Source organism: Manacus vitellinus, unplaced genomic scaffold (genome assembly GCF_001715985.3).
Source record: "Manacus vitellinus isolate BGI_N305 unplaced genomic scaffold, ASM171598v3 scaffold_39_pilon, whole genome shotgun sequence".
In the NCBI taxonomy this organism is placed as follows: Eukaryota; Metazoa; Chordata; class Aves; order Passeriformes; family Pipridae; genus Manacus; species Manacus vitellinus.
The window spans coordinates 3780574-3799791 of record NW_021940534.1 but is presented as its reverse complement, the minus strand read 5'-3'; the positions used below and the strand labels follow the sequence as shown (position 1 = coordinate 3799791).

General features: G+C 39.7%; 1 protein-coding gene across 2 annotated transcripts; it reads right to left on the bottom strand.

Annotated features, from left to right (window-relative positions):
* Window positions 1-4774: 4774 nt before the first annotated feature.
* Window positions 4775-19212, bottom strand: MYLIP (myosin regulatory light chain interacting protein). Of its 2 annotated transcripts, XM_018077693.2 has the most exons (7): window positions 18971-19212; window positions 18305-18495; window positions 9746-9931; window positions 8831-9028; window positions 8336-8500; window positions 6496-6916; window positions 4775-6151 (listed from the first exon to the last, which is right to left on the bottom strand). In XM_018077693.2, the coding sequence occupies exons 2-7, from the start codon at window positions 18385-18387 to the stop codon at window positions 6062-6064; spliced, it is 1143 nt and encodes a 380-aa protein (XP_017933182.1). In that variant the 5' UTR covers window positions 18388-18495; window positions 18971-19212; the 3' UTR covers window positions 4775-6061. The 2 variants fall into 2 exon arrangements, with proteins under 2 accessions (XP_017933182.1, XP_008920526.1); XM_008922278.2 differs by lacking the exon at window positions 18971-19212 and having other exon boundaries at window positions 18305-18937.
* Between the last annotated feature and the right edge of the window lie 6 nt (window positions 19213-19218).

Below are 19218 nucleotides of genomic sequence, written 5' to 3'. Positions count from 1 at the left end.
GTGTGCTAAATATAAAGATCCTGCAGCTGCCCTTCAAGAGTACCTACCTGTTGTTAGTGGGTTGCTTAGGTAGGGTGCTCTCAGGCCACTTCAGTATTACTTCAGTTCACATGGGTCTCAGAGGAGGGAAGGAGGAAGTCAGCTGCACAAACCACAGGAGAGCTGAAGGTATTTTAAAAAATTCCAATTCAAACAATGACCTAGGCAAACAGTTATAAGGTCAAACAGGGATACCTGGTGTGTCAGTGTACCTTCAGGGCCAATATGCTTGCTGGGAGTGTGCTTTTTGCAAGGCCCTTTTGGAACTTCGCTTCTGAAGCAAGTTAGTTTGGCTTTGAAGCACAAGTCCGATTTTTGGCTGTGGCGGTGTCTGGTTTATTTCAATCATCAATACTGCTTGAATGAGAGTCCTCTATTGACTATTTATAGTTCTAAACAAGGAAAACAAATACTGTCTCTTCAGATGAGGTGCCAATGTCTCTGTAATTCCCGCAGTTGTAGTGCTATGATTGGAATTTGGTGCCAGATGCATGGATTCCTCAGACAAACAGCTTTCTGGCAGGAAAGAGGAAGATCTGGCTCTGGCAAGCCTTTTCATGTAAAAAGTTGCCATGTAACTGGCTCTCATTACCTGCATTGGTTTGCTTTGAAGAAGCAGGGAAGGTAGACTGCTACTGGATAAAACAGAGCTGGCAAACACCGTCATACACACCCCCCCCTAGTTATTCTCATTGTAACCACTAAGTGACTGAGAGGGTAGCTATAGACAAACAATTTTGTTTAGGTACCCCAATGGTAAGTGGAAAGATTAATTTATACTGATTTTTTTCTTCTTGCTGGAGATGGTGCCCTTTGTACTCCTGACAAGGCCCAGAAAGAGGTGGGGGTGAGGTGTATGTGATTATTACTGGATGGGGTCGGCCAAATAAAGTCACAGACTGCTTCCTTGGGCAGAGTTTATGTGGACAGCTGCTAGAAGAAGAAAGGTTGGCTTCAGAACCTGGATTCCAGAAATCACTGGTGGAGGAAGTCTTCAGGAACAAGGAATGGTCGAAAAATAGTGGACAGGCTAAATCAGGTCATTTAGGAGAGGGTCAAAGTGAAGGCAAAGAAAGGCATGAGCTTTCAGGAGCAGATTGATTCCCCTCCCACCCATGTCTCACCCTCCCCCAGCCTCCAAGCAGCTGAAAAGAATTCTGCATTTTAGTTGATGAGAAATCAGCACGTGACTTGTTGTTAAATTCTGGGAAAGCTGGTATGGTATGTTTGCTTGACCTTTTTCTTTCAGGAACTTGGCATAAACATGGGTGTTTTGAAAGTTCACCACTGTCCCCCATCCTGGCAGGAACCAGAGGTCACACTGAACCCTGATTACCATGCCTGAGGACAGGGCATCCCCAGCCCTATGCACTCTTTTGGATCCCTTGGGTCCCTCTCTCACATGGAGAGATTCACAATTTCCACAGTTGTCACAGTTTGTGTTTTCCTACTACTGCACCAACCAGTGCTTCCTTTAGCTGGGGCTCTGAGAGCCTCTCGTCAACATTACTCCTGGTACCTGTTCCTAGCTTACACCACCCTTTGCAGGAAACTAGAAGACCAAGAAAACATGATAGCTTTTATCACCCAGTGCTGTTGCAGGTCGTGTTGAACTATGTGGTTCCAGCCGTGGAAGTCATGTGATGCTCAGGGCTCCTTGAAGACAGGGAGGTTTGGCTGGAGAATGCTCCAGTGGGAGTTTCCCTGGGGAGTTATTGGCCTGGCAGTAGCTTGCCTGCCCTGGCATGCCTTGTATCCTGCCTGCTCCTGTCCTGCTTCTCCCAGACTGCATCCCACCCAGCCTTCTTGCTAAGGGTCAGTGGCACTCCTGCCAGGCCACCTATCCCAGGGGTAGCCCCAGCCCTGGACCCCTCCACCCAGGCTCTTTCAGCAAAATGGTGCTCGGGCCCTGCTGTGGATAGTCCACCTTTCTTCTGTCAGTGTGCCCTGGTCGTGTTTTTTTCACCTCCATAATTTTACTAAAATTTCTTACTTTTAAACTCATTTTCCAGTTGCTATTTTCTGTTTTAATAGGCTCCAGCTGGCTGAATCTGAGGGCACAGAGGTGATCAAAGCACTCGCCTGGCACTACAGCATGCTCTCAGTGAAAATGGGGTGGGGGATTCCAGAAGGATATTTGACCAGGCATTACTGAAACTAAAATTTGTCAATTCATAATTTTCACACTCCATGGAGTTTGTTGTTTAAAACTGTATACAGGAAATCTGAGCTGTAATTTTCCCCATCTTTGATCAACATGCCAGTATGCTGCTGTGAAGTGAAATAGCGTAGGCTGAGGGATGAGAATTTTCCCCCAAGGGCATTCTCCTAGGAACACAACAACAGTGCTGATTTAGCAAGGAAATAAATCTCAAAATATATGAATGCTGCTGTGTACATGCTTTTATGGCACTTTATCAAAATAATTTAAAAATACAGAAGCCTTCATTCTACAGTTCTTTGGTGTTTGAACATTCATATGCATCTTGAAATGAGCGACTATATGCTGGAGGATAGAGCTGTGCCTTTATAACAGCTGTAGCTTGGAACATCTCAACGTGACACCTTTGAAGCCCCTTGCTGGTTGAGCCCTCCATAAACAGAGACCTTGATGCAGCAAGGGGAAGATGAAAGCCAGGCAGATACCATGGAAGTCTGAGAGTTCTAAGCCCTGTCTTACTTATTAATAATACTTAAGCATGACAGTCCTTTAGTAGACTATATCTTCAACAGTTCCCCTACACACAGCCCTCTCCCCCACAGGGATGCTTTTGAATGCTGTTCTACCCCCAGAAGTGCAAATCACTAACAGGGCTCTGGCTCTTGAATTGACCTAGCAAGTCATGTTCTCTCTGAAGGTGAGTTTTTCTCATTTAGGCACACTTGTGGCAGAAGCTTGAGACTATAGCCTTTTAAAGTGACACACACGATGGGATTACAGCAACTCTGAAGATAAATGAAAACTGAATTTTCTATGAGTTTTCTTGCCAAGTTGTATCAGCTTTGGGCAGCAGATATCAGTACAAGTGCCAAACGAAGCTTTGTGATCAATCTTTCCGCTCCTGAGGAAGAAGTGTAAAGGACATGAACTCCAGTTGTTCTCACAAACTGTTCTGTTATTTTCTAGTGTGGGAGTTTTCCCACTGCCATCCATTACAATATTCAGACAAAACATCTTAGGAGAAAGAACAGCACTTCAGCAAACAAGGCCTTTTCTGCAGTATGGCTACGTAGCATGCGGTGTTCAAGATTTTCTATTGTTTCTTTTACACTCTTCATAGCACTTGGCAGCTCACATGTATCAGCCATAGTACTTCGTGTAATAAAGTGCACTAGACCTGCAAACATTGAGCAATATATATCACAGCAGTTTTGGATGGTTAAGCAAAACTTTTCTAGCATAGCATTGTTTGAAATGTAGTTGATCATGCTTTGGAAGAAAGCTGCCTGTGAACAAATCAAAGCAATTCTTACATTGTTTTGCATCCCATTTCTTCTCACATATAAACCAAGCGAGGCTTTTGGTTATTTGTAACACTTGGAAGAGATGATCTGCTCTCAGTTCTCAGAACGGGTAACAGCATTTCATTAAAAACAAACAAACAAACAAAAACAACAAAAGAACCCACACTGCTCGGGAAGCATACTGATCTCACCCCTCCTAACTGGAAAAATATATCAGCTTCACTCATGTTCCATGCTGTCCTTTGCCAATACAGAACCAGGTTCCCAGCAGCCTCAGGCACAACCCACACCAGCCAGGCTCTTGCCTGGACTCATACCTCACTGGTGTGTCTGATCTCCTGTATAGCTTTTCAAGATTAAACAGAATATTGTTTGCAGAAGTCAAAGACTCTGCCCAAATTCCACCAATGCCATATAACCTATCTCAAGCCCCACCCTGATTAGAGTTCTAACTACTGGAATTATTTTTATTAAGGATGTCTCATTACACAGCCTATTTAATTAAAAGGACCTGTAGTTCATGCTTGCCTATTTTAACAGCTTGATCATGTTGCATGCTTTAAATCAGATGCCTGTATTAACATCTATTTAGATTGATTTACAATCCATTTCAGCCAGCTGCAATAAGATAATGGATTAGATGTTACTAACATAATTTGGTTGTAATCTTGGGATGCAAGGAAGGTTTGCTCAAGCACTGTTGTATGCTGGCAGAGGAGCCGGATATGGTCTTCTCTGAACACACTTGCATACCCATTCCTTCCTTGCCAATGATAGGGCACCACCTGGGAAGTGTTCAAGCACCATCTCTTCAATAATGTGAAAGTAAGAGTCATAAATTAGCAAATCTGAATAGCTCCAGTCAAGAAAAGACACCAGCACATCTGTAATTAAGAAATTCCTAGAAAAGACTGCTGAAACGCCAACTCTCTAGTCTCAAGCTGCATACTTTCCTTTCTCTCTCAGACCACTGGAATATACCCCATGTATTTGGGGCAGTTTACTGTAGGAAAGTTCTTCACAAAATCAATTCTGAAGGCTATGTCACAGTTGGAATATGTCAGCTGTCTTAAAGTTCGCTGCCTGAACAAACTTGGTTATACCAGGCTAATTTTCTTCCCTCCCTGGCACATACCTAAGGAAGCTTCATTACACTCTTAGAACATAACATTAAAGACTGTAAACATGAAAATACTTTATGCTGCGTTTTCAGTTCAGTAACACCTCAGATGTATTTCAGAACAAAATCAGTCTTAGCAATAACACAAAGTAGATTTTTATAGTCCTTTATTAATCTGAATATAAAAAAGACAGAAGCTGCCTACGATATAGGACAAAGCTTTTGCTTCATGAGGAAACAAAATTTTCTTTACAAAGTGAAAAAATAAATACCCTCTTAGAGTAAGGTTTATATGCTAATGTGTCATAAAAAAGTAGAGTTTTAATATTTTGACAAAATGTCTGTGCAAAGAAACAGATGCATAAACACACATTACTGCTACATTAAGGCAATATGAAAAGTATAGTCAGAAAATTTCAGTAAAGTGACAGTGTAGTTTTCTAGCTTTGCTTAAGCCAGTATTGCACCCAAACATGGTCTCCAGTTCCCTCTGTACCCTGGAGAAGACACTAGGAAACCAGAGCCCAAAATGCCCAAGTAAGGGGGGTGGAAATTAAAAACATTTTAGCAGAAAATGACCTATCCCATAAAGATGCTAACTGAAGAAAGCATTTAAAATTATACACAACCCTTATTTTAAAAATTAATGGTACATAGTTTAAAATCAGTCTCCAAAAATAAAGCAAACTTGAAGGGCAGCTGACTGAAGCTCCTGAGACCACCAGCTAAATTGGATGTGGGAAACCTAGGAGTACCCTGCTCACTGAGAGCTGTGAATGAAGTCCCACAACAGTGCTTCCACATGATGCTGCCAACCACAAAACTTTCCTGATCCACCCTCAAGACTTGGAGATTAACAAACTTGTCCCACCTTTCCAAAGCTATTCTCTCAGAATTGTTTTCTATTTAATAGAATTCTGAGTTAAACACAGCTACTTGATGAAGCCCTATAACTTCAGTTTAAGAACTGACTTTTTAAAAAAGTTCTCTCCTCTTTAAAGCAGTTTACTAAAAGCTGAAGCTATGAGCCATACTAAACTGGTATTTGTAAAAGCTAGTCTTACTATCAAAACAAACAGTGTGACTAAAAGGATTTAGAGCGTATAAAAGAAAAGGCTGCATTGCTTTCACTGGGTACATCTGTATGTGTACACCACATTTCTCCAGGGTTACCTATCTTTGTGGCAACACTGCCGTGCTACAAACTTATGCATCATTCTCCTTTTAAGTAAGGTGAATCAATTACACTTCTGCTCTCAGAAGATGTCCCAAATCATTTTGGACATGCTGAACGAAGAATGTTTATGTTAAAAAATGTAGTATTTTTGCTTTTGATCGTGGATAGGTGCCAGTGATTGCCTTCTTCACAATCAATGGTTGCATTTCGTATTAGTGCAGTTTAAAGAGTACATGATGGGTTTAAAGTGTATACGTAGATCATATCACAGTCAGATTGAGAAGACTGGTGTGGGTTGGCAAGTACACATGCTGGACATGCTCTACATGGGATCTGCAAACAGGACATGACTGGAAAGGAAGAACATTAGGAAGTTAGTTTACTTCATATTTTGAGTCTCTGCACTTACTGGAGACTTCCCTCCATGTACACAATAACAGTACTTTCCACCATCCCATATTTAAGACTGGGTATTGTGAGAAGCATGCAGCTCATTCTTAGCCTCACTGCAAATTATGTCAGCACATCATCCACACATAATGTTCTTTGAAACCAGCTTACCACAAACTAAATTTTAAAAATAAGTTTTACTAGAACATCAACATGAACATATTAATCCACGGTCATTAAATATACAAAACCCCAAACCTTCCACATAACTTGGTAACTCATAACTTAATGACATTGCATTTACCTGTAACTGGGAAGCACAGGACTTGCAGCAAACTGTGTGGCCACAGGGACAAAAGGTTGAATTGATCTCCTCTTCACAACATACCATACAAAGCATGGACTCCTTCAGCTTCCGCAGCTTCTCTTGCAGGGCTTTTGTTTGTTGGCAGCTGAGACCCTCACAGTTGTCACAGTTCATGCTGCTTTCTGAAGACTTAAGGGGGGAACTTGGTGGGGTTTGGTCACTTCTTGAAACAAGATCCACAATGCCAGCATTATAAAGAGCTCGCCTTGCATGATCATAAACTTCTTTTGATGTTCTTTTAATGTCAAAGACGTACTTTTTACCAAGATTTATGTTTTCATTCAGAAAAAGAGATGCTAGGTGACCCTTTAAGTCTCGACTATACTGCATCATGACAGCACTGGTGACAGTGTCACACCTATAAAGCAATGAGACAAATCCAAAATTGATTAGTTAATACCAATAAAGCTATCCATACAGTAATTTTTACCCAAGTTTAAGTAACAGCAATGAAATTGAAGCAAATAGAACAGTCAGAGGTAACATTTAAGCTCTTGAATGCTGTTTGCATGACAACTCTACTTTGAAAAGGGCAAAATGAAAATGTGGGAGATACTTCACATCTTCAAGATGTGAAATGTCTGGTAAAATGAGTCAAGTCCATGGAAGGAACTTAAGGTATTACGCTAACATAAACAGCAAAACACTTAATCCACACTTCAGCTTAGCAATACCTCTTTACATGGCAATTTTCAAACACTGCCTTAAAAAATTCCAGTTAAGAGTCTTTGGCATAACACCTTTCTTTAGAGAGGTTCTCATGGAGTCAAGTAATATTTTCAACCAAATCTCCACCCAGTAGTTTACATACTAGTATTATATTATTCTGAAGAGAACCAGTGTGAATGCAGTGTAGAGAATTAAATTAAGGCATATGTATTTGCCACTGAGTATTTTCAGCTACTCCAACCATGCCTGTCACATACTTCAGTTATACAGTTGAATCTGCAGAAGCCTATTAAGGCATATCACTTCTCTAGGCAACACAGGAAAGAAAACAAACAGAACAGAAGGACTACAGCCTCACAGGGCCTAAGGTCCAAGATCTAAGCTTATGGCCAAGTGCTATTGCCAAACTAAAACTCTGCTTAAATTAAAATCAGAAACTGTGAAGGACAGCAGAAGTTAAAGCAGAGACACAGATCAAGAAGTAGCTGAAACTGATATGTGGTAGTTAATTTTAAGAAAACACTGCTAAGTGTCTTTGACAGCCAGTTCTACTGATCAGTGTTGGACATCACAGTAAGAATGAAAGGGGTTTCCAAAAATCAGCATTAACAAATGAATATAGCACCTCTGCCTCAAAGAACAATAGGATACAACTGTCATGAAACAAAATCCTGGGCATGTGAGCAAGGACAGAGGAACTGTAAGAAGATTTAAATACATGGGATGGGAAGGTGGCATACAGATAACTTAAATGGAGGAGCCAAATAAAGGATCTACATATTCTGAATAAAAAGGATCTTCTCCATTGCTCTCATTCTCCCTCTTACATAGGGACAAAACACTGTATGTACTGTTTATGAAGTATCAAGGAACATAAAAAGTTTATATACCCAAGTGCTGTTATTCGTAGTGGAAAAATTTTGCTTACTTTTCTTGCTTACTTTCCCACAAAACAGAAAAACCTGTTCAGCTTCTGGACTTAAGAGGAAAGACAATGAAATTTTGCAGAGTATTTCCAAAGTGCAGTCAGACCACTGGCTCTTTAAGCACTTAGTTCCAACACTGGAGAAGAGCAGTAGCCACAGATGACTCTAGTGGCAATACTGACCTGTAAAATGCATGTGTCTCTGTAATTGCTCTGTAGAGCCCACTTGCTGCTCTTGTACTGATCATCTTAAACAAGAGAACTACACTATTACCAGACTCCTTGGTAACAGTCAGATATACATTCTTCCCAGACTGAGTTGCCATTTGAACAACAGGATAAGCAATCCTATAAATTAACATTAAAAAAAAAGAAAGGTTATTTAGTTGGTAAGGATAAGGGCATATTCCACAAACTACTACATTGCACTTTTATCAGAAGTTACAATGATTTCTATTGTCAGTAATGCTGGATTGTAGATGCTGCCTCAAAAATACACAAAAATCAAGAGTGTTAAGGCCACTTGTTATCTTGATTATAAGCAGGTAGTGTCCTCAGACCCTACATCCCAATAGCCACTTTTAGTAATTCAGAGCAGTTGTGTATTTCTGTAAAACTATAGGCATGCTCAGTACTTCTGCAAAACTGATCATGCAACTGGTTCCACAAAACACATACCTGTTGATTGGACTTAAGTCATCTTTACAGATGGATATGCCTTCAGGTCCAACACCAATAAGCAGTTTTTGCCCTTCACTATCTCTCACTGAGTGCCACTCTACCCCATAGTTCTCCAGTGTTGTAACAATCTGTAGAATCTGGTATTCAGCAGATGCTTGACTTAGACCTTCTAGCTCTTTGTGCTTTGCAATAATGCTGTTGATAAAAAGATTAAGAATAGGTGAAATAACTCAAATATGTGCTTTTACTGTCAGCAGCTTGCTTTAACATGGGTTTTTAGATGACCTAGTTGAACAGATTATTAAATGCTCCTGACCTGCTTTAGCTGCCTATAGATTTCCAGTAATTGTGAACTGGAAATAGTTGAGAATTATCAAAACATCCTGAGAATGCCTTAGAAATGGAAGAGCTACATGTAATCAAGGCTTTCCAATGAACACCACAACCCCCAACATATTTCCCCAAACCACCACTAAGTTCATAACTAAAAAGAACTACACACAACTAGAACACAAAGTTTCCTGATAGTCAGGAACTGAGCTATGGAAGGTACCAGAGAATTTTGTTCACATCTCAGAGTAACAGGTACTAAGCTAGATAATTTCTTGCTACTTTCATTTACCAGTGTAGGTCTAAGACATATTTAAAATTTATTCACCCTGCTCCAGGTGCTTCGATACCTGTGTTTCCCCAAGTACTAGAGTTTGTGTAGCTTTTCCTTTTCACAAAAGAAGAAAAAACCCCTTGTAATTGAGCTTAAAAATTAATTGAAATCAGAACATCAAATTCAGGTTATATTTTGATCTCCAAAACTATCTAAATTGTTTTATGCTATAGCACCAGTAATTAAGGGCATAAAATCTTCTGCTGTTGATCTCCAAAAAGGAGTCTGTATCACTGTGCTCTTTTTACCTCTCCAAAATGGTAGTGGTGAGCTCTTTTGCACACAACTCTTCATAATTGTACTTGGCAGTGTTCTGGTTATAATCTCCAAACTTCATCTGTGCCAACAAAGCACTAAGTTCAATTGCATGCTCTGAAGAACACTGAAGATTACCAGAGAGAAGATCTTCTTTTATATGCAAGAAAAACATATGCCTGCAATGGAATCAGAAACATTTGCTTACACAAACTGTTAGATGATGTTTGTAATCAAGACATATCAAATAACATATTAGATATATTTGGGAACCTTTAGTTTGGTAATCAAGAATTTGTGATGATTGTACCAAGTAGAGGAAGTCTGGCACAACTGAAAGAAAAAGGTCTCCATCTTATTATTCACTTACCCTTAAACACAAGGCTACACAACTGAAGATGGTATTTATCTAAAAGTACTACTAAAAGAAATGAGCATTTTAATCATGTTCTTAAGAATGAGGACTGCTTTAACTCCTAATGCCACTTAGTCATTTCAATATAGTGAACAAAATATCAATGAAATATTTGAATTAGTTTCCTATGTTTAAATTTTTGGTTGCCATTTACAAGTTATCCTGCAGTTCACAAAAGCAAATTTGGGAAGAACAGCTCAAATAGCATACACACTTCTGTCATGCAACAGGAGAAGCCATACTTTCTCTACACAGTGGAAATGCCTTTGCCACTACATTTAAGGGAAGATGAGACATGATTAACAGAACAACTTGAGACACCTGAAAAGGCATTGTGGAACAAAATACAAAAACATCTTCTGTGTAAGTATTTGTCACACCAACCTTTACACCTGGGGCCAAGGCAGATTCAACAATTTGCTGAGAATTCACAATGTTGCTCTTAACTGTCTAATAAGTCAGTTAACAGACAAATGAACACTTCCACCAACATTAACAGCAGAGTGTTAGTTTCCCCTATAGGCTACTTTAAATTCTACAGAATCACCCTTTTCTCCCCTCAGGGGACAAAATATAAATGTCTTACCATTTGTTCTTAAGACTCCACATATTTATGGAAACCAGACGCAGAATTACATATCACAGTTACGAATCACTAAAAAACTATTTCTATAAATGAAGCCTAGCACCCACAGTGATGTGTCTTGGCTTCCACCAGAACAGGACATTTACTTCTCTAAAATTAATTGTGATCTACTTTTAAGAAAAGCTGTACTGAGTCACTCATCACTGATGCTGAAGATGCTAGTAAATGATTAGCTTTCCTTCCAAGGGGAATTAGATGATATCTTACATATATTCTGTTGCAGCATTCTAAAATTCTTTTTTCAGCACTATGAGCAATTACAGAACTTGCAAAATTCATGTTCATTCATTCTTAGCTCTACCATGGTAAATGTTGCAACCAAGAAGATAGCAGCCCAAAAGATGCCCCATTATCCCCTAAGTTGCCCTACAATCCATTTCCTGCAACAAGTCACAGCTCCAACACCTCCCTTTGCAAGCTATTTGAGGCATGCTAGAGTATCACTGCAGTTGTGACACAAGTGCTTAATTGCATTGCTCTGATGTCTAGACATCAGGGGTTCTTGATCTTGTCTAGACATCAAGGGTTCTTCAGCAGTGCTAGGGGGGGGTCTGGTGCAAGCCAATATCCTCATGCTGTGCAGGATACAAGTTTAGGTGGCAAGAGGACCAGAACTTCAGGCAGTAGTGCTGTCTCCACTGTTAGCAGGTTATTCCTTGTTAGGGCTCTTTTTTCCAAGCAAACCTCAAACTTCTGCTCCAATCCCTTTCTCCTACCTTGCTGATTCATAGCTCTTTCAGCCTGGGCTGCAGAAACACATCTCTGTGGCCTTGTAAAATACTTGGGTTGTACAGACTCCTTTTGGGGCTTAGTCCATAAACCCAAAGTATTTGATAAATTACTAAAACACTATGGCCAAAATAAATTCAAATAGTAGGCATTTCCCTGACTCCAATCAAAGTTGCAGCACTTCATAAAATAAACAGCTTCTCATGCACTCAATCCTCTGACAATATCAAGATAGGATTTTCAGTTGTTTTAACTAAGTACTAATTACAAATATAGTATTTTAAAGAAAGATCTGACAATTTTATTCTCATTAGCTGAAACACAGTTACAACTACCACACCTAAATGCTTGTAGCTTCAGGTTTTTTTATGCATATGACAGCACTGCCTACACAGGGAAAAATCAAGAGTTCTTAGTTCTTCCCTTGCTGGGAAGACCTTAATGACATCACAAGGGAAGATGAAAAACAAAATATTGCTCCTGCAAATACAGATGCATTACAGAAACAGCTACAGCAGATGCATGGCTTGTCACATTCCATTACTAAAAAGCCAGCAATGGCATAGGAAGACAAATGAGTTTAAGGCAAATGTGAAATAGCATCACATTAGCTAATGTGCGGTAACTTCATGTAACTGGCTCATATCACACAAGGGAAAACATCGCACAGAGACTCAGCTACTTTGTATTTTTCTGATAAATGAAACGAAGTTGCAGCACATATAAACAACAGTTATTGCGAAGTAACTAAAGCTGTGCAAATTCATGTCCCAGTTTACACTATGATAAGCTATTTTATTACGTCAGAGAAAACAGACAAAACCACCTGTATTTAACAGTCCATCTCACAAAGTCACTGGTCTGCACCTAAATAACCTAAACTGCACCCATAACAAGTCAGTGAAAGACGTCATACTGATCTGCAACAGCAGCTGCCCTGAAGTTCAGGCAGCAAATTTGCTGCTGGTTTGTTTTTTTTTTTCATTTTAAGTCCTTAAGTGTGTTTGATGAAGGAAAGACATCTAGAAATTGCAGGACAGCAAGGGTTGCACACATTTTATGCATCTGAAAAAGTGATTTGATTAGCCCATCCAACCATACTCAGATTGCACTGCTCCAAAGTAATATTAATGTCCCTTGTAAAATCACCCCCCGTTCAAAGGTTCAAAACATGACACTAGCCAGAATATGATTATAAAAGCAGATTGCCTTTTCCTTTTTACACAAAAGTGAACAGTGTTTTTTGATCCTTAAAGGCATAAGAATGTGGTTTTATTGCTAAATATAGTTAAGCAAAACTAAAGCATTTGAAGCCTTGAGGCAGTTCCCTATCTAATTCTGCAAATTCTGAAGGACCCAACAGGTTGTCTGTAGAAAACCTGGTTGTATTACAGATTCTATTAGTTACACAGAAAGTATCTATGTAAGTTTCTGTAGATTAGATTGTGACCTAATCTACCATCCCTTCTCTCTCCTGGAATCTCTAGGTACAATAAAAAAAATTGTTAAAGCTTCTCCTACCTCTAAAAGTAGTCAGGTTATGCAATAAGAGGATATTTATTTTTTCAAGGAATTATTTCAGCACTAATATTTTATACTTAGTGGAATTTTTATCTAGCAAGCTTTAGAACAATGAACTGTGAAAACTGAACTGTTTTTAAGTTCTCTAAGGTTACATTTCCAACACTGCTGGTAAAATGCCTTAGTTTGTCCACCATATAAGAAACTAAACATTTTTGTTTGTTTCTGCATCATTCACCACTTCAGTTACACATGATACATTAATATTACCTGTTATAAATTTGAGAAGTAACTCAAGTCACACAAGAGGTATGTGTCCTACCTCACCCCCCAAGCCCCAACATTCTCTTAGCACATTCTGCAGCTTCTTACTACTCTTGTCAAAGCTTCATTTAATCTTTATATCTTCACAACTCTGAACTTTGCCCATCAATTGTTGTGACTCCTAGTCATCCTAACACCTGCCAGACATATTGGGACATTGAACAACTAGTGGCAGCTTTAAGGACAAACAGAACTTTCCATTGCACTTGCAGCCCAAGTTCTCTACATGTGACAGCATTAGTACAAAAGACTTCAAATAGTCTTACCTTCCCCTCTGAACCTCATGGTACCTAAATGTACCTGTGTATTCAACTTAGCTGTCAGCAGAAAAAGTGACAAACCCCAATCCTTTACCAAAAGAAGTATCTGCATATGACTAATGATTCCTAAACTAGAAGCATAACCAAAAGACCTCATTCTCTTCCTAGACTACTGGCAAGAATCTTAGCATATATCCCAAGGAACTGCCTGTCCTCTTCGGGGTATGACACTACTTACCACAGGTTAAGGGTCTTTTCTACTTTGAAGTAAATTTACAACTCTGTTATCTATAGGAATCAAAATCAAGAAGCATAATTGTTCTCCCTAAAAATATATTAATAAGGATCTCAAAATCTATAGAATATAATTCTGTTTTTAAAAGTAGATGTAAGGCCACCCCACATGAGAAAGCAAAGTGTACAATTATGCTGTTCAGTATCTTTGTTCTTATTTGCTCTCAGCAGAGTGGGTGAAAGGTTACCAACTGCAATTCAACTTTGATTTAAACAAATAGATCCATTAAATTCACCCTGTCTATTACAACAGACTTTTAATGCATTGGAACAAATATGTCACTGCTGCTCTGGCTAGCCAATGCTATAGGATAACAGAATGTTTTCCTCATTTTCTACCTACTGTATGTATCTGACCGCTCAACATATTTTACAAGCCAGTTCTTGATTTCAACTACTTCATCAATACAACTGGATAACACTGCAAAATACTTTGTAAATATAATTCTAATACTGCCAAACATCACACACCCTTTAACAGCCTTCAAAACAACAATTACCACCTTCAAGGCTGGCAAAGTACAGCTCTTTTGAATGCTTTGTAATACTATGTGGTTTGCTTGAATTTGATGTGTTACTTTAAATTGTCGTGGCTTACATATGAATACTTGATTTTCAGTCATACTACACAAGACAAATAACTTTGCCCATTTTGATGTACATCTGGGTAAACTTTACAGTGCTCGAAAAAAATCATTCACTTGAAAAATTTTCTTTTTTGCAATCGCCACGAGGTTGACTTCATCCTGCCAGACCTAGAACAACCCGTCCTTCCGGACGGGTGCTGTGCATAATTCGCCTCTTGCACGGCCTAGGGAAACACTCCACTGTTAAAAGGTGGATGCAAATTTCAAGACTCCTCTGATCCTCTTTGCACAAAATGCTGGTGGCCGGAGCCGCAGAGCTTTCTGCCCTGCGACAGCAGTGCGAAGCCCAGGCCGGCGCCACCGGTTCGCCCGACCCCGGAGCTGCCACAGGCCGGGGCTATTCCCAGTCACTGACCCGGAGCTGCAACCCCAGGAGCGCTCCGGCACCCCCGGGAGTGCCCCGCAACCGGCTGCCAAGCATCTCACCCACCCTCAGTCAAAAAGTCTCCTGAAAATTCCGATTAGTGAAGTATAATCCTTTCTCTAAGCCTCAACTCCTTACGGCAATTCAACACTTCATAACAGTTGATACGTGAACCACCCACAAATCATTCAGTAAAAGAAGTCAAAAGCAGGAGGTTTTTTCCTAGCTGTTGCACGACCTATCAAAAAAACCCAGAAAATGGTGAAAAAAACCAAAACGTGACACAAGCCAGAGCTTATGATCTCAATCGTGGACTATCACATGTATCTTTAAGCAAAGAGCAGTCCTTTTCAAGCCAATGTGATTTTCCATTCAAAGGAAAATTCATAGATATTCAAACTTCTCTATAGCAGCACACTGTTCACATTTCAGACTTGTTTGTAAAACTCTGACAGCAGCAGATTAAATTTGAGTGACATTCTTGCAGCACTTTCATTCCATTGAAAACAATTCTAAGCTATGAAATCATGTGGTGAAATTCAGTACCAGGCAATCAAATAAAAAATTAGATACTGTGATCCAAAGAATAGAAATAAACTCCTTTTAGCCCTGTAGAAGGAAAAAAAGTGTAGTAAGAAAGTTTTTCCATGCAATTCCCCAATTCCCGAAATGATAACTAAAGGTGGTTTGTTGCCATAGTGGTCAGAGGTCCAATTATAACCCGCTCTGCCTTTGAGACAAGACTGCTCCCTTGCATAAGAAGATTAAAATGCATGAGGCTATGATCTTCCACTGGCTGACTAAAGATAACAGAAGCAGAGGTTGATGTTCAGTTGCCAGATCAGCTTTCACAGCATGTAGAAACCTGAATAATAAATTGCTACACACAAACATACACCTGAGTTTTAAATCGAAGTGCACAGCAAGAATCTCTAATGAAGCAGTGCAACTGGGATTGGCAAAGCTTCCAAAGTATATAGAAAAGACCTTGTAACAACTCAGTCATAACACTTGCTATTATAATCATGATGAGGCATATCAACAAAATTTAGAATTACTTGCAGCTTCCCAGATTTCAAAAGCAGTCTCAACACGCATCTAATTTATGTGTAAAAACCGCATCAGAGGCAGCAAGCAAAAGACTGGAAGACTTCCCCACTGTTCTTCACACACAGGACCAGAAGGCAACAGCTCTGCCAGAAACCACCCTTACATCAGATGTGGACACAACTGCTAAAGGAAACCAAGGATACTCATCACTTTCTTCCTCAGCCAGCCCACTGACTTTGTAGGTAAAGGAAAGAAACAGGGTGTCAGCGGTAACTGTGCAGCTAATTCTTACATTTCTATGTTTATTGATTTTTAAGTTCTGCAACAGGTTTAACAAGTTTTGCATCTTCTCCTTGATACCAAACATGCTTACACACAAACTAAGTATGAATTCAGTTACATGTGTATGTAAATCCTCAAGCAGATCTGAGTAGAAAAAGAGTAAATCTACTGAAACTCAGTATCAACAATACAGGAATAGACATTAACCACAGGTACTGGAATTCTAGGTCTGCTACTTGTAGACTACTGGGCATACACAATTAAAAGGCAATTATTGCAAGTTGATGTACAACTTGTATTTTTTTATAATATAGGTCTTTTGATGGCTGAGACTCAATTTTAAAATTTTTTGTTAAAAGTATTAGTTTCAGAACAGTCATAATTAATACATAAAAGAAAGCTTGTCCCACCTACATCCTTTCAAAGTCATCTTTACAGTCGAGAAATACCTGCTACTTTGATATAGGTATACAAGCTCTGTTACATTTTAGCTCCACAACCCAGTCTCTGAGGCCCTTGGGGCATGTTTCATCGGTTCAAGCTCTCTATTAACTTACACCACCTGCCAAGTCTCGCATTGACAGTGTTGAAGGCAGGAACACAGATGTCTGTAAAAACCTTGTAAAGCTGAGCAAGCATTCATCAATGATAGCATAAACCCACCAGTTTTGGGTTTCCTCAGATTTTTACCCTGATTCGTTCTGAGTGGAGGCATATCTGACATGCTCAGGGTAACCTCTTCCACCTCATCAGGTATGAAGTTGTGTGGCTCCTTTTGTTCTACATAAAAACCCTTTGTTATTTGGATTTATACTTACTGAGAATATTTAAATAGGAGGACAAGTTTCTTTAAGGAAAAGTACTCAAAAAGAGCCCAAAGATATGCCATGGATAGTAGAATTTATTTTTTTGAAATAAGGTACATTAAAACTGGAATTTAGCCTGACTTCATTTGCCTAACTGAAGCTATTATACAGGACAACGATGGTCTAACAGCATAGCATTCTGAAAATTTCAAGCAGATTGATGACCTGAAACCACTGCTCCCCCAAAGCCTCTACCCTGCACATTAGATCAAAAAATAAAGCAATACATGCATGTTTCTTACTCAAAACCTTTTTCCTATGAAATAAACACCAAATAAGACTGTCAGTATCTGACCAAACTCCTTAGACAAACATTCTGTGCAGAACCACCATGTTGGTTTCATGGTCTTAATTCTGAAAGTATTAAGTTTAGGATTCTGAAAGAACTAAGTTAAGGTGAGCAGTGAAAAAATGTGTTTGGCACTATCATACACACACTAGATTTCAATTGGCCCAATTTACACTAACTGTACTATCAAAAGCTAACTAGAAAAATTATTTGTACTAAATACATATATGCACAGCTTCCTTTAAAGCTAATTCAACTGCAATTCATGTGGTAATCAAACTCAAGGAGTAAAAGCGAGTATTCACTACCAATCTTAGAAAACTAATTTACTAACAGTATAACAATTTAGTTAAGAGGACTGGCCACAGCAGAAGTGAAACAGCTGTTTCTTTTGTAGCCTCTAAGGGCCTGTAGCTATTTGAAAGTTACTGTAACATAATACCAGACAAAAAGGAATTCAGCAAGTTTTTTGCTCTCTGGGAGGAATTGTTTCCTGCCTTTCTGTACCAGCAGTTCAGAATGACCTAGAGTAACACCACAGAACAGGGGTTACTATCGGACACACAAATACCATATAAAAAGTCTGCTACTGGTAGCTTAGTTTCTTCCACTTCCAGCACTGAGTGCTCACAAAATTACCCACAGTCATTACTTACTGGTAGCTACACAATACTTAATGTTATAAGTTTAATTATTTAAAAAACAAAACAAAACACAACACTAAGATTTTAAAACTACACAGAAAAGTCAAGCAAAATTACTAGAAGATAAAAACCATAAAACCACTGTGCAATCACTTTCATAAGTTACAGAAATCGAAAACAAAGTGTTACATTAAATCTACTTACAACCATATTTACCTTACCTTGTCTGTTCCTGTAAAATAAGATGTGGCTCAACAAAAAACTTGACTCTCAATTTCAATCGATAAGGGGCTAAACCATCCATCTGCTGGGAGATCCTGTTCCTCAGATTCAGCCATAGATTCTCCCCTTTGCTGCCAGTGAACTGCAGTCCAAAATAATCAACTTCTATAATCCCCAACCTTCTGCAAACCTGAAAGAACGAGCTTCTTTATAATAAGGCTACAACATAACGATGAAAAATAACATCCGAAGTGTTGTTTCAGACTGCTCATTTAAAACACACACACACAAAAATCCTGCTGTCAGCACCTTCATACAAAGGATTACTTAATTACTGGATTTTAGGTTGCATACAAAACATCACGGAGAGAAACACTAAGCATAAACTAGGAATTTCTCCACTAGCTGAAAAGCACGTGGTCAAATTTTCATGGTCAAATTTCACCCAAGGACAGGCACTTCAGAGGACCAGCAGATTTCCAAAAGAGGAGAGTATCGGCTGTTCAACCTCTCAGCCAGTAGCACTTTCTGGGCACGAAGGAGTGAAAAAGTACAGCCACCAACAAGTTTTATTTAGATGCCACCAGCAGACCGGACTCCCGCGTCTGGATCTCTCCAGCATCCCCAAGGCCGCCCCCGCTGGCGACGGAAGGGCGAGAAGGCACCTGGACAGCAGCTCTGGCCTGCTAGGTCCCGGATACGGAGAGTTGGATGCAAAGGGTGCTGCATCCCCCGCCTCGGCTCCCACTCCTGCTCCCTCCCTGAGAACACTTCCAGCGGGATGCAGCGGTGGGGCCCGGGCCTGCGCTTCCCACGGCAGAGGGACCGGCGAGCCCCGAGGAGGGGGATGCAGCATCCCCTTCATCCAACATGAAGAGAGAGGTTGGGGAAAAAAGGAAAATAAAAAATAAAA